The 12,542-nt window shown below is 38.0% G+C and overlaps 1 protein-coding gene across 1 annotated transcript in view; it reads left to right on the plus strand.

Annotated features, from left to right (window-relative positions):
- The first annotated feature begins 2,360 nt into the window (after positions 1–2,360).
- The window catches only part of LOC134863398 (leucine-rich repeat-containing protein 49), a 35,121-nt gene continuing 24,939 nt past the window's right edge, over positions 2,361–12,542 (plus strand). The window contains 8 exon segments of the mRNA XM_063881895.1: positions 2,361–2,576; positions 3,406–3,471; positions 3,571–3,640; positions 3,825–4,058; positions 4,156–4,258; positions 5,481–5,684; positions 6,947–7,013; positions 10,745–10,888. Coding sequence (XP_063737965.1) covers positions 2,493–2,576; positions 3,406–3,471; positions 3,571–3,640; positions 3,825–4,058; positions 4,156–4,258; positions 5,481–5,684; positions 6,947–7,013; positions 10,745–10,888 — 972 coding nt within the window. The 5' untranslated portion in view covers positions 2,361–2,492.

Genomic DNA, 12,542 nt, shown 5'->3' on the forward strand with positions numbered 1-12,542 from the left:
CTTAATTGAGCTGTTAGGAGAGAGAAATAAAAGAGAAGGTTTTACACTTAGTATTTTAAGTATTTTTTGTAAATAATTCCTCAAATGAGAAGGAATTATAAAGAAAATTTGTCATTTTATACAACAAAATGATGCCTTATAACACACTTTTTCTGGAAAAGATTCAGCTGATCTTAACTACAAAGGACATATATATTATATAAATACAAAAACAATTATACTTTCCAAATGAAAAATATCGGTTTATTACAAATGACTTTAATTATGTTTATATTTCTGTTAAATAAATCACTTTTTTTAAAGGTAGGTATGTTTATATTCTGTGAAGGTTTGGTCTATATAATGTAATGAAATATATTTGAGAAACTTGAGACAGAGGTAACTGTATCAGAGCTATCATTTGTCTTTTTTGTGCATGTCCTATCATTTCTAAATCTAGAGAAAGGTCTGTTTTCAATGTTCCTGTGGTCATTATCATAGCAATTTCAGAATGACATCAATTTTACCAAGAGTACAAGAAGAGAATAAGTCAAAATGAAATGTTCACAGGTGTGGGCACAGTAATTGCTCGCTCTCTTAGGTGTTTAATTTGAATTATGTCAGAATAAGGATGGCAAAGGTTGCGTGTGATAGCTGACAATTAAGTGTAATTTGCATCTCTACAAATATAGTACATGGTTTTATTCATACAACGTTATGTAAATGTGTTGTGGTGTTAGCTTATCTTTCATATTCAGATGTACTGACTTTAATAAACTGAATTCAATTTTCGGAGGTGATGTTGGACTGAAGGGCATAAAACACCATTTGCTCGTAAAACTCAGAATCCTACTTATTTAAATAGCATGTTTACTTAAAAACAGCAAATGGGAGCATTTTTGGGACAAGATAACCTCATAATGCTGTGTGACACAACTTCAGACTGCACCATATACAAAAAAAAGTCTGTCCTAATTCATGTATTGGTTCATGACTCGGAGAAGGAGGGTTGATTCCCCAAAACTACTTTATCTCTGAACCATCTTTTTAACCAGTTTACACAGATTTAGGCTATCATTCATGCATCCTTCACTTCTATCTACTGAGACTCCCACTTTGAAAACCTCTCCTCTAGTTAATGTGTGTTGCTGGAAAAAGCTGAGTGCCCCCACATCTCAAGGGTAAATGTGACTGCAGAGGCTTGTACTGTTTACTCAGGCAGCAGTGAACATTGGACCATTTGTTTTTCTGCGGTAGAAGGGGACGTGCAATTGGCTGACATTTACCCTTCACCTGTTTGAACAGAGAGATATCGTTAGTGTTATATAAAATGGCAACCAGACTTTACGCGCAAAGGGGGCTTTCTATATCTGACAGAGCTGGTGTTATGGCATGCTGACTGCAGTGGGACTGGAACCTGCTCTGCCTAATCTGAAGATCAGCGCACTGCCCCTACCCCACTGCGCCACAGCCTCCCATATCTACCTCTATTCAGTTGTACATACGTTAATAAATGCCAGGCAGGCTGTTCTGGGGCGGTGGTGGCAAAGTCCTCAGGGACTTGGCCTGGGAACTGGAATGTCACCAGTTCAAGTCCCCGAAAGACCAAGTGCTACCGTGGTGTCCCTGAGCAAGGCACCGTTCCCTACACTGCTCCCCGGGTACCGTACATATGGCAGCCCACTTCTCCTAACACTAGGATGGGCCAAATGCAGAATGTAAAATTTCCCGGACGACTAAAGGTTCCTTCTTGTGTTTTTTCCCCTCCTCTGGGTCTTTGCTCTTCTCCCCTTTTATATATTTTTCAAATGGGGTACCTACATTTCACCACGTAGCTAAAACTTTGTTTGACCCTCTAGGTTATTTGATTGTTGCCACCCCTGAATTGGTTTTGTTTCCATTGTTGGTAGACCATATCGAAGGGATTTTTGTTTACGCTTTATTTCAAAGGATAGATTTAGATATAGGCCTTGTTTTGTTATATTTTCTTTTATCTGGCAACATTTCCTTTGTCTTCACCATTGTTTCTTGAATAAATACATCAGCTCATTTTTATTCTGACTCCCTCAACTTAGTGGTTGTTGTGTTACGGTCTCCATTTGACCTAGACACATTTTGGGGGTGTAACAAGATGAAAACAGTTTTATTATCTATACCATATAAGCACTATCTAATGTTATTGACTGGAAAGTTGTGCCTCAAATGTTTATATATGAATCTTTAAAAAATGTAAATGTTTTTAACTAAAACAATTTCCGGACTAGTTTCACTACGGAGTTTTGTTTTCGCGACACGGGAAGTGGGAGTAACCAGGCAACGCCGTAGTTACCATGGCAACAAGGCTTGTCTCCGAGGAAGTTTTGTAATGCTTAAAAAAGATCGTTAATATAGATCGTTTTCTTGTGTCTTACCGTGGCATTATGTTCTTCAAAATATCCATAGTTTTAGTACCGCTTCTTAAATAGAGTTGTTGGTATGTGTCAATGTTGTTTTAAATTCTTACCATTATCTAAATGGAGCCGGAGAGAAATGAGGGTAAAACGATGCGGACACAGAAACACAACAACAGCGATAAATGGGTGTCTCTCACCCCCATGGTAAATACCACTCTTTATACACTTTCATCATTTCTTCACAGTATAATATTTAGTCTAAACATGATATGTTGAGGCTTCAGCTTCAGTGAGCTATGCTGCTAACTAAAGAAGTTAGCAGCATAGCTCAACTAGCTTTCTACATGCTAATGATTGAATGAGGCAGAGGTGGTAGAAGTACTCAGCTCATGTACTTGAGTAAAAGCAGAAGTTCCACCATGAAGGAATACTCTGTATAAGTAAAAGTCCTGTACTGCAAATGTTAGAAACCCTAACCCTAACCCAAGTAAAATAAGTATTAGCTTCAAAATATACCTAAAGTACCAAAAGTGAAAGTATTGTTTGATTGGTAAATTTCATTTCAGAATAATATATCTGATATGTTTTATAATTATTGATCATTAAAGTGTTATCAAAGCTGGTAAAGGTGCAGCTAGTTTTAATGACTTTGTATACTTGTAAGACATTGAGTAAATGTTCTTTAGTTACTTTACACCACTGGTCTATGTCTCTATTTATGAGCAAAGTACATTTACTCAAGTATTGCAGTTAAGCAAAAATCTGCTTTAGTACTTTCATTTTATGCAACTTTAAACACCACAACTCAGAGGTAAAAGTGTACTTTTTATGGCATTTGTTTGCTTTGGTCACTTTTCATATTACAGTTTTCAGTGTAAACAATTTTTACTGTTAAATTCTGCTCATTTTGCTTGCATTCTTTTACTTAAGAAAGGTTTTAAATGCCCGGCTTTCACGTCAAACAAAGTATTTTCACACTGTAGTATTAGTATGAATTAAAAGATTGAATTACTTCTTCCACTATTGTTTGCAGGTCCACAGCTGCAAGTTGCACATCACGGCTGCCAAATCCTCAGCATCGGAGAGAGCCCAGAGGATGGTGAGGCATGACAAAACACACTGAAGGACGAGCCATATGATTCATAGCGTAGACCTTCAGATGCAAACTATACAATGTATCATGTTTGTTGCTCTGCAGACTGAATCTCAAGATCTTGTAAAGGAGAAATACATGAATCACACCCACGCAATGAACCATTTGTACCCAGGTAAGCTTGACCCAGTTTATTGTTGCTGAAATAAATACCTCTAGGGTGATTTTAAAAAGAAAAACAATTGAACAAAACAAAAGATAAGTAGGGCAAATAAAATCTATTTATTTTGAATAATTGTAGCATATTAACTATATATTTTATTAACAGTTTGCACTCTTGCTTCCCCATCCCTCTGTAGAGAAAAGGTTGCATTCTTCCAAAAGACTTGTCCGCACTCCTACAGTGCCATCCTTTGCCAGTGACTCTACAGATTCCCCTCTACATAATCTAGTGCCAATAGCATGTGGTGCTCAAAGTGGTTTGGATGCAGCTTCACAATCCTCACAAGACAAAAGAGACAAGTCGAAGAGACCAACCCATTCTGCAGTGGCCACTTACAACTGCAATGCCTTAAACCTTGCCAAGCCTGCAGGTAAATATGGCAGGAATAGAGCTTTACATTTAGATTTACCCTACACATATAGCATCTTTTTGTTTATCCTGACCTCAGTGTGTAATGTCCGATCCAGGTGGTTCTGGAGGATACAGATATAATGCAGTTTCTGGTAATACCTTCACTCAGTTACCCGGTGACAGCTTTGTTTCCCATTTTCAACGAATCGACCTGGACAGGTTTGATTTCTTTCATTATCTAAATGATACGTATATGCAGGTTGGTTTCCCTGTCGCTGTAAACTGATTGAATGATTTAGTTGAAGTTGTTCAAATTTTTCCTTCCTATCAATGCGCTGTAGTTTGGTTTTCTTTATGAACTAAGTCACACACAATATTTGCAGGAGAATAATTAGAATAGAAGAATAGACTGCCTTTAATTAAGGCTTTAACATGAAATGGCAAGATCTCCAGTTTGCCACCAGGGAGCAGCAGTCCCTCAGTAGAGACAAGTGCTGACGAAGCGCTCCTTCACTGGTGACTAAGCAGAATAGCAAATCGGGAGACAAAAGTGAGTTAAGAGATGATTAGGGCCACATGAAGGAGTTAGAATAGTGAAAAAATAGTGGACATTTTTAAAAGTCGAAATTTAGAAAATGTCAGACATTTGAAAAAAAGTCAGATCTTTTTGGAAAAAAGTGATCATTTTGAAGAAATAGTTGGAATTTCAAAATTGTCGAAATTTGGAAAAAATTGAAGTTTGAAAAGAAAATCAAAAGGAATAAAAATTGGGAGAAAAAAATGTGCATTTTTAAAAGAACATTAGTTGGGCCAAAAAAGTTAAGATCTGATAAAGCAGATTCAGGCAGTAGGCGTATAGATTCACACTTAAAGTTATCCTACAGAACAGCTGACAGAGGAGAGCAACATCTGATCCACTCAGAATTTAGAAAAGAAGTTCAAATGTTATCTAACAAGTGAACATTTTGATAAAGAAGTTAGAATTATGAAAAAAGAATCGAAAGTCGACATTTCTAAAAGTCGACACATAGTCAGATCTTTCAAGAAAAAAAGTGATACATTTGAAGAAATTGTCAGAAATTCAAAAAAGTCAACATTTGGAGAAAAAAAACAAGAGTGAAAGAAAATAGAAAGAGAAAAATTTGGAGACAAAAAGTGTGATTTAAAAAAAAGATGATGATGAGGGTCACATGAAGAAGGAGCTAAAATAAGGAGAAAATAGTGGGACATTTTTAGAAGGTGAAATTTAGAAAAAAATGTCAGATTGTTTTGGGGAAAAAGTGCTAACTTTGAAAAAAGAATCGGACATTTGTGATTAAATAATTTAGACAGTCATTTGAATCACAACATAGCATGGAGTGAATGTTAAATAAAGCTGGTATGTCTAATTTTCTGAATTTAAATCAACCATGTAAAGCCTGAATGTTCTTGTAATTTCCAGGCGCTGTCTGGAGGAATGCCCCCAGCTGGGCATCATGGATGAACTCCAGCTTCTCAACCTCCAGCACAACCTAATCACAAAGATCCTGCATGTGTCACATCTGCAGCAGCTGGTTTTCCTGAACCTGTACGACAATCACATCTCTGAGATGACTGGCATCGAATCTCTAAACTCTCTCAGGATTCTCATGCTGGGAAAGAACAGGTCAGTGGCCATCAGTGGATCGCACAAAGCAACACATTCCTCTTACTGTATATCCTTGGGTTCACCAAAGGCAGGAAGTTGAGCAGAGTATGTGATCGTTTAGAGTCTTCAAATGGAGGATCGTTTTTTAATATAACATACTGAGATCTCTGGTTTAATGTGAAACCTGTAAATGTTGCTTATATGTAATTCAATGCATCTAAAAGCTTACAGAAAGGATTTCCCAGCAGGTCCCTGGATCAATTTGAATACCATTCATTTTGTTTTCAGTAATCTTTATTTCAGAAGCTCAGCAGGAGGAAAATTAAAGTCATCAATCACCCTAAATGACGTCACGATCTTACTGACCTTCTCTGGCATCCGTTTCACCTTCTGTAAAACATGACATGTATCTTCCAGGGCCGTATGTGGAGTAAAGATACCACTGATTAAGCTTTCCATAGGCAGACTCTAGCCTTCTATGCTCACAGGTAATCCAATCTGAACCCACCTGGACATTAAGTTACTGTATGTTGGTTTCCTCTGGGTATGTAACCTTTTAATGCGTTTGTTGGCTGGTCAGCTGTCCTCTGCTTGGTACCTGTCCAATAGAACAAACACACACACACACACACACACACACACACACACACACATTCACATTTACCTACAATTTGAATCCCTATACTTCTATACATTCAGAATGGGCAAAACTGTTTTCAGAGGTGGAAGAAGTACTCAAATGTTTCCCAAAGTAAAAGTCAAAATACCAGGTCTTAAAATATTCAATTACAAGTAAAAGTCCTGAATTTAAAATGTTACTTGAGTAGAAGTACAAAAGTATTATTAGGTTAATGATACTTAAAGAAAGAAAAGTACTCAATTTGCACCATGGCTCTTTTCACAGTGTAACTTTAGAATGATGTAGATTTTACAAAAAAATACTATTAATATTTAGTTTTTATCATCAAAAAATACATGTCAAATCCTTTGAGTGATTATTGTTGTTTGTGAAAGTTTAATTTTAGATACTGGGTACATTACAGTACTGCATCATATGCACGGAGTAGCTAGTTACTATGATTGTAAAATAAATGTAGTGAAAAGTACAATATTTTATTTAATATATGTATTTAGCAGGAAATGGAAATACTCTGTAAAGTAAAAGGATGTCTGAGTATACTGTTTTTACATTCCACAACTGACTGTGGTATTGATTGTCGTCATATATGGTGACACATTGTATGTACATTTAATATCATCTCTTCCCTTTTTTATCCCAGAATCCATAAGATCTGCTGCCTGGAACGCCTCTCCAAACTGAACATCCTGGATTTGCATGACAATCAGGTGCCGTCTCTTCCTTCTCCTCCCACCTTCAGCACCAGTGTTTAGTCTGAGTCTTTTAGCTGCAGATCTCTGACTGTAGATCAGGATCAACAGCTGCAGAGTTCATCACGAGTGGACGGTCTCTTTCACCTCCTCCGCACAAAACAGTGGTTTTCTGTGTGAGATAGAGTCAAACAGATATGACCGCAGGAGGCCAGGCAGGAGGGTCTACGTCACGTTACACTTCTCCTTGTGGAGCCCTGGCCTATAAAGTTATCAGGGCGGACACTGTAGCCATGTGTTCCACTTGTTTATGTCAAACATCTCCTAAAAAAATCCATCTCTATTGAGTGCCATGAACTGTTTTATAAAGAAATAAGTCATTCCTTCTCTTCATGGTATTGTATCATCTTTTTTTATGTCAGAAATCTGATGAGTAATGGAACGATAATCAGTGGACCTACCTCAGTTTATGGACTTAACTTCAGCGTTTGTTTATTGCCAAGAGTCAAATGAAAAAGCTCTTGTCAAGGTAATACTCCCACATCCATTCCCTCAGTGGTCCTAGTATAATTGATTCAACAGGCACAATGTTTCTATGTTGAGTCTGAAAAATAGAACTATTATTGCTGGCTGATGTTAAAAAGCCTGGGAAGTGAGGTGATGTAAGTACCACTGATGTCAGACTGGGATTTCAGCGGCTCCTGGAAAAGTGAGGCTTCCCTCGGTCAGATTAGTGTTTTGCCAGCATGCCGCCTACACCACCTCCTCAGAGACCCGGTGTAGCTCCACCCCTCCTCTCTGATGTTGGTGCACAAAGCAGGCGTCCCAATTACTGTTCCTTTTCCTGAAACAAAAAAGGCTTTGTAGCCCCAGGTTCTGTCCACTCACCGTGATTCCTTACAGTTCATTTAAATAGCTCTGATAGTGTGAACATTTAATGAAAGTAAACAGATTTGTTTTCCTTTAGCTAGTTATGAGAGCATCTTGCTTTCAGAGGCAGCCATTTGTTGGCAGGAGTCTATTAAGCAGCAGATGATAAATCTATTAAACGGTTTGATTTCACTCCCTGACCTCAAAATCTCCTGTTTTATGAGTTTAAATGTAACTTTTATTAAATGTTTTCCGACCTGACCACCCAGATTTAAAGTAAATTGCGTCACAATGACAAAAATAAATCTTGAAATGTCTAAATTTAGCGTGAGTTTTAACGGCTGCATGAATTAAAAGTCGTGTTTTAGTCACTATTTTCTATATAACCCCAGCTGCTGGTCCTCTTTCTCTTTGAGTCAACCACAAGCAGTACATCACTGTCATCCTCTCTTCCTCCCAGCTTCCAAGAGGGAGGCTCACATCACCCCCCCCCCCCACACACACACACACACACCTCCTCTGTAACCTTTATTTCTGTCACCGGATGTCTTTTCATTTCCAGTTTGCTGGAAGCACTCAGCAGCGGATATTCCCTTAAGGAGTGTGTATGCAGCCCACACTTGGCCTCAGTGACACGGAGCGACCTGACCATGTTGGATCTGTAGTTAGGCGCTGATGTTTTCCACCCGAGCAGTTTCACTTGAATATTCAGAGGACAGTGGAGGGTGTGTAAAACAAAGACAGTATCAGAGAGAAATATTGTGTTCTTTTAACTCAAGATGATGATTTCCTTTGACCGAATCTGTCATAATGTGGTCAGCAACGTACTTTTGGGTTAGAGTGAAACTGAAACAGAGACTTCCTACATCAATGCTCTGTTGCTATCCTCCTCTCTCTCTCTAATGCTTTAGACTGCAAGGGAGGAACATTTATAAAACTATATATACATACACAAAAATTAAGAGACCACTTATTATCAGTTGCTCTTGTTTTATTATTTATAGGTATGTTTTTTGTATTGTATTCTATAAACTACCGATCATTTGTCTCTGTGTTGGAATTCAACAGACACTGGAATGACTGCCATACATGTAGAGATTGAGATTTAAGAAATATTTGGAGTGGTCTCTTGATTTTTCCCGGAGCTGTATAAATAATGAATGATAGATTGTGAATTTCACCAAATTAATCAATATATTTTTCACCTGTTCATGTTTTAATTAGATTTATTTGTTGTATTTTGTTTCTGATTCCCAATCGTTAAGCCAAATAAAGCCTTAAAAGAGAAACTTGAAAGCAAAAACTAAATGCAAATACTCAATCAGAGTACCAAGAACCTCAAAATTGCACTTAAAATCAATACTTGAGTGATATGATTACTTACTGTACATTAAAACTTACTAGTCAAGTACAGATCAAACAACTGGAACCCACTTCATTTCAATGCGTATAAGAAAAGATCCTTAAATATTTACAAATGAGGCAATTCAAAATCTTCTTTGTGTGTAGAGATGTTGTTGTGTGTCGACAGAGGCCGGATTTACTCGTCAGGGATGCCTGAGATAATGTTAACGTTGTGAGGGCATGCAGCTGTTTGTCGTCCATTGACTGCTTTAAATGATGAATTTCTTCTTGATAAGTGAACCACAGGACTCCTTTCTAACTCTTAAAACCATTGTCCTGTTGGTGTGTGTTGACTGAGAATCTTCACTCCAGCTGTGACTCCACTCTTCTGATTGTGAAGTCCTTTCAATGCAGCGTGATGATGTCACTCTGTATCCATCACCACACTTGAGCTGATCTACTTGATGCACTGCCACCTGTATTCATGCGTGCAAAAAGAAAAGTAGCAAACTACCCTCCCTGATTTCAGATTCAACTGTTTTTTTTAATATAATGCCAGAATTTGTGCATTTCTCACTATGGCCAGTAATTAGAAACTACCTCAGAGTTGTATCTCTATGTTGCAATGACTGCCTGACTAAACTCCCTAAAACAAGCAATACTTCAACAGCAATTCATCTAAACTCTGCTGACTTACCACAAACAACCTATCACTTTCCTTGTAACTCTCTGTAGGTCTTTGTATTTATTTTAATGTCATCTTGTTAGAATTTATGCGTATTATCTCCAAGCCCAGCTGGCAGTGCTGCTCTAAGTAATCTAAAGCCCAGAAACTTTCTTCAAAGAGTTATTTTGGAACAGATGTGCAGAGGTAAGAGAAATACAGTTTGTATATCAGCCCAAAACTCATTCAGTTCAAATCTTTGTCAGGTTTCTAATCAACTCAACTACTACCATTATTTATTCTTAACCAAATCTCTTCCAATTCACCTACTGAACTAAACACATTAATCTTTATGCTTTGCATTTCTAAAACATCTTTGAACCCCTGATGCCCTTTTCACCTTAAATGCCTCACATCTACAGTGTGCACACATCTTTCTCAGGGTAGTAACCTTCAGGAATTAATCTGAAGTATTTCAAGTGTTATTATGACAGGAGGGGCGCCTAATTAGTCCCTCTGAGGGAGGAGGGGAGCTACGCATCATTTCACTATTGACTGACTCAGCTACCTGTTTGTTGTTATGATTCTGAAGGTCACGGTCCTTCAGAATGTACACAAGTGAGTTAAATCGCTGAAGTAAATGAGGCGAGTGGTGTCCTTTTGCAGAAACAGTAGCCTCAGGCACGGCACAGAAAATTGAGCATGTTTTTACACCCCTACAACACTTTAGTATTTCTAAATATATGCAAACATATTTGAGAACACTGCAGTCCACTCTGTAAGACAATGCTAGGTCCTCTCCCTCTGAGCCTGTCATTATCTAAATTGCCACTTGTCTTATGTTGTGCATTTCTTCTGTGCGTTCATGCAGATCTGCAGGATAGAAAGCGTGTCTCACCTCAGCGAGCTGCGAGTGTTGAACCTGGCAGGAAACAGCCTCTGCAGAGTGGAGAACCTGCAGGGTCTGCGCCTTCTGACTGAACTCAACCTGCGACACAACCGCATCTCCGCTGTGGTGAGGCGCCTCTTTCACAATCACCATTCAAAGCATTGTATTGGTAACTGGTAAAATGTTCTTATTTTCAACCTCATTTTAAGACGTTTGTTTCTGACGCCCATTATAAAGAGAAACATGAATGAAATGAATTCAAAAATATTTAAAAATGTGTAAATAAGATAGTTGCACCATAGAATTGATGCAAAATTGAAAAGCTATGGTTGCACAAGTCAGGCTCACAGTCAAACTTTTAGAGTTTCTGAGCTTGTGAAGTGTCTGCAGCTGCCAAAGGTGCATCAAATATATCCCTTTCTGCATTTTTATGAACAATCAAACACAAACAAAACAATTCCTTGGATAAAATACAGATGAAAAACAAGTATCATACTTCTTATTTCATTTTTTTGTCATTCTTTTGGACCGTACTTCTGTGGTTTCCTCTGTCTTGGGATCACATGTTGCATTTTACGGCCACAAAATAACAAACAGCGACATTACCTTTGAAGAAATGTATCTCAATGGTGTTACCTAGGGAGACGTAGCTCATTACCCACAACCTCCCTCCGACTTTGTGGCGCGCTGAAAGAGAAACTGGATATCCTCAACGTTTAAATTCACTCCTCTTGGTTTCTAAAGTTTTAATCTGATAAACAGAACAGTGCATGCCAAAGCAGGCCCCTTCATTTGTATTCAAATCCCTCAAGACCTTTCCTGCTTTTCAGAGTAGAAAACAGGAATGGAATCCAACGCTTTGTCCTGTGAAACCTCTTCCCGTCACTCAGCCTGCCTGCTGGCTCGGATCATAACCACATCCAGCCCTAATTATCGGATGTTGTGTTTTATTTGGAGCACAGCAGATTCTCCGGTCTCTGTCATTAGAGCTGTTTGCTGCCAGGGGCATGCATCGGGCACAGAGTAAATAAGCATCCTCCAGGTGTCCAGGTTCTCCCTTCGGCTCAAGGCAGAGGAAATGTGAATTATGGACCAGCTGCTTGAGACTTATAATAAGTACATTGAGGACTTGCTTATTTTTTAGGCTCAGTCAATCTACTCAGATCATATAAGCATTATATCTTTAAAACAACATACTGCATTTCCACATTTTATGATATTTTATTTATCTTATGTTGTATGCATGCATCAATAACATGTCATTTTTGCATTTAATTTTGCACATTAATGAGATCATCCTTATTTTTCAGCAGTTCTCCATATATTTTCTCCCTAAATCCACTTATTTGTCATATAAATCACTATTGTTACACTCCAATGGTCACAATACAGCAAGTCATAATGCTAGGGCCCCCCCCTCTTACCACATTTGTCGACTAATTGGTAGTTTTGGTCCTGGTCAACTTAGATTTCTCTACAGTAGTCTCCATAGAAGTCATATTTCTTGTTTTTCTGTCTAATTTCCAAAACAGTACACAGTAGTTTAATCATTGCTTTTGAATGATCCTTTGTGGAGAAACTCCAGATCTGTAGGTTATTGTAAATCAATATGTGTATTAGTCTGAGACAGATCTGGATAAGACAGCGGTGATTTGACCTATAGTGTTTTCTTTAAGTGATTGCTGTTTGCTCTCAGGTGGGTTTTTCCAAAGACAAAACTTGTGGCAGTCAGTAAGTGATGCATTTCACATTTTTGGCAGAAGGACAAACACAAAAGAAG

The sequence above is a fragment of the Eleginops maclovinus genome, chromosome 4 (genome assembly GCF_036324505.1).
Source record: "Eleginops maclovinus isolate JMC-PN-2008 ecotype Puerto Natales chromosome 4, JC_Emac_rtc_rv5, whole genome shotgun sequence".
NCBI classification, from domain to species: Eukaryota; Metazoa; Chordata; class Actinopteri; order Perciformes; family Eleginopidae; genus Eleginops; species Eleginops maclovinus.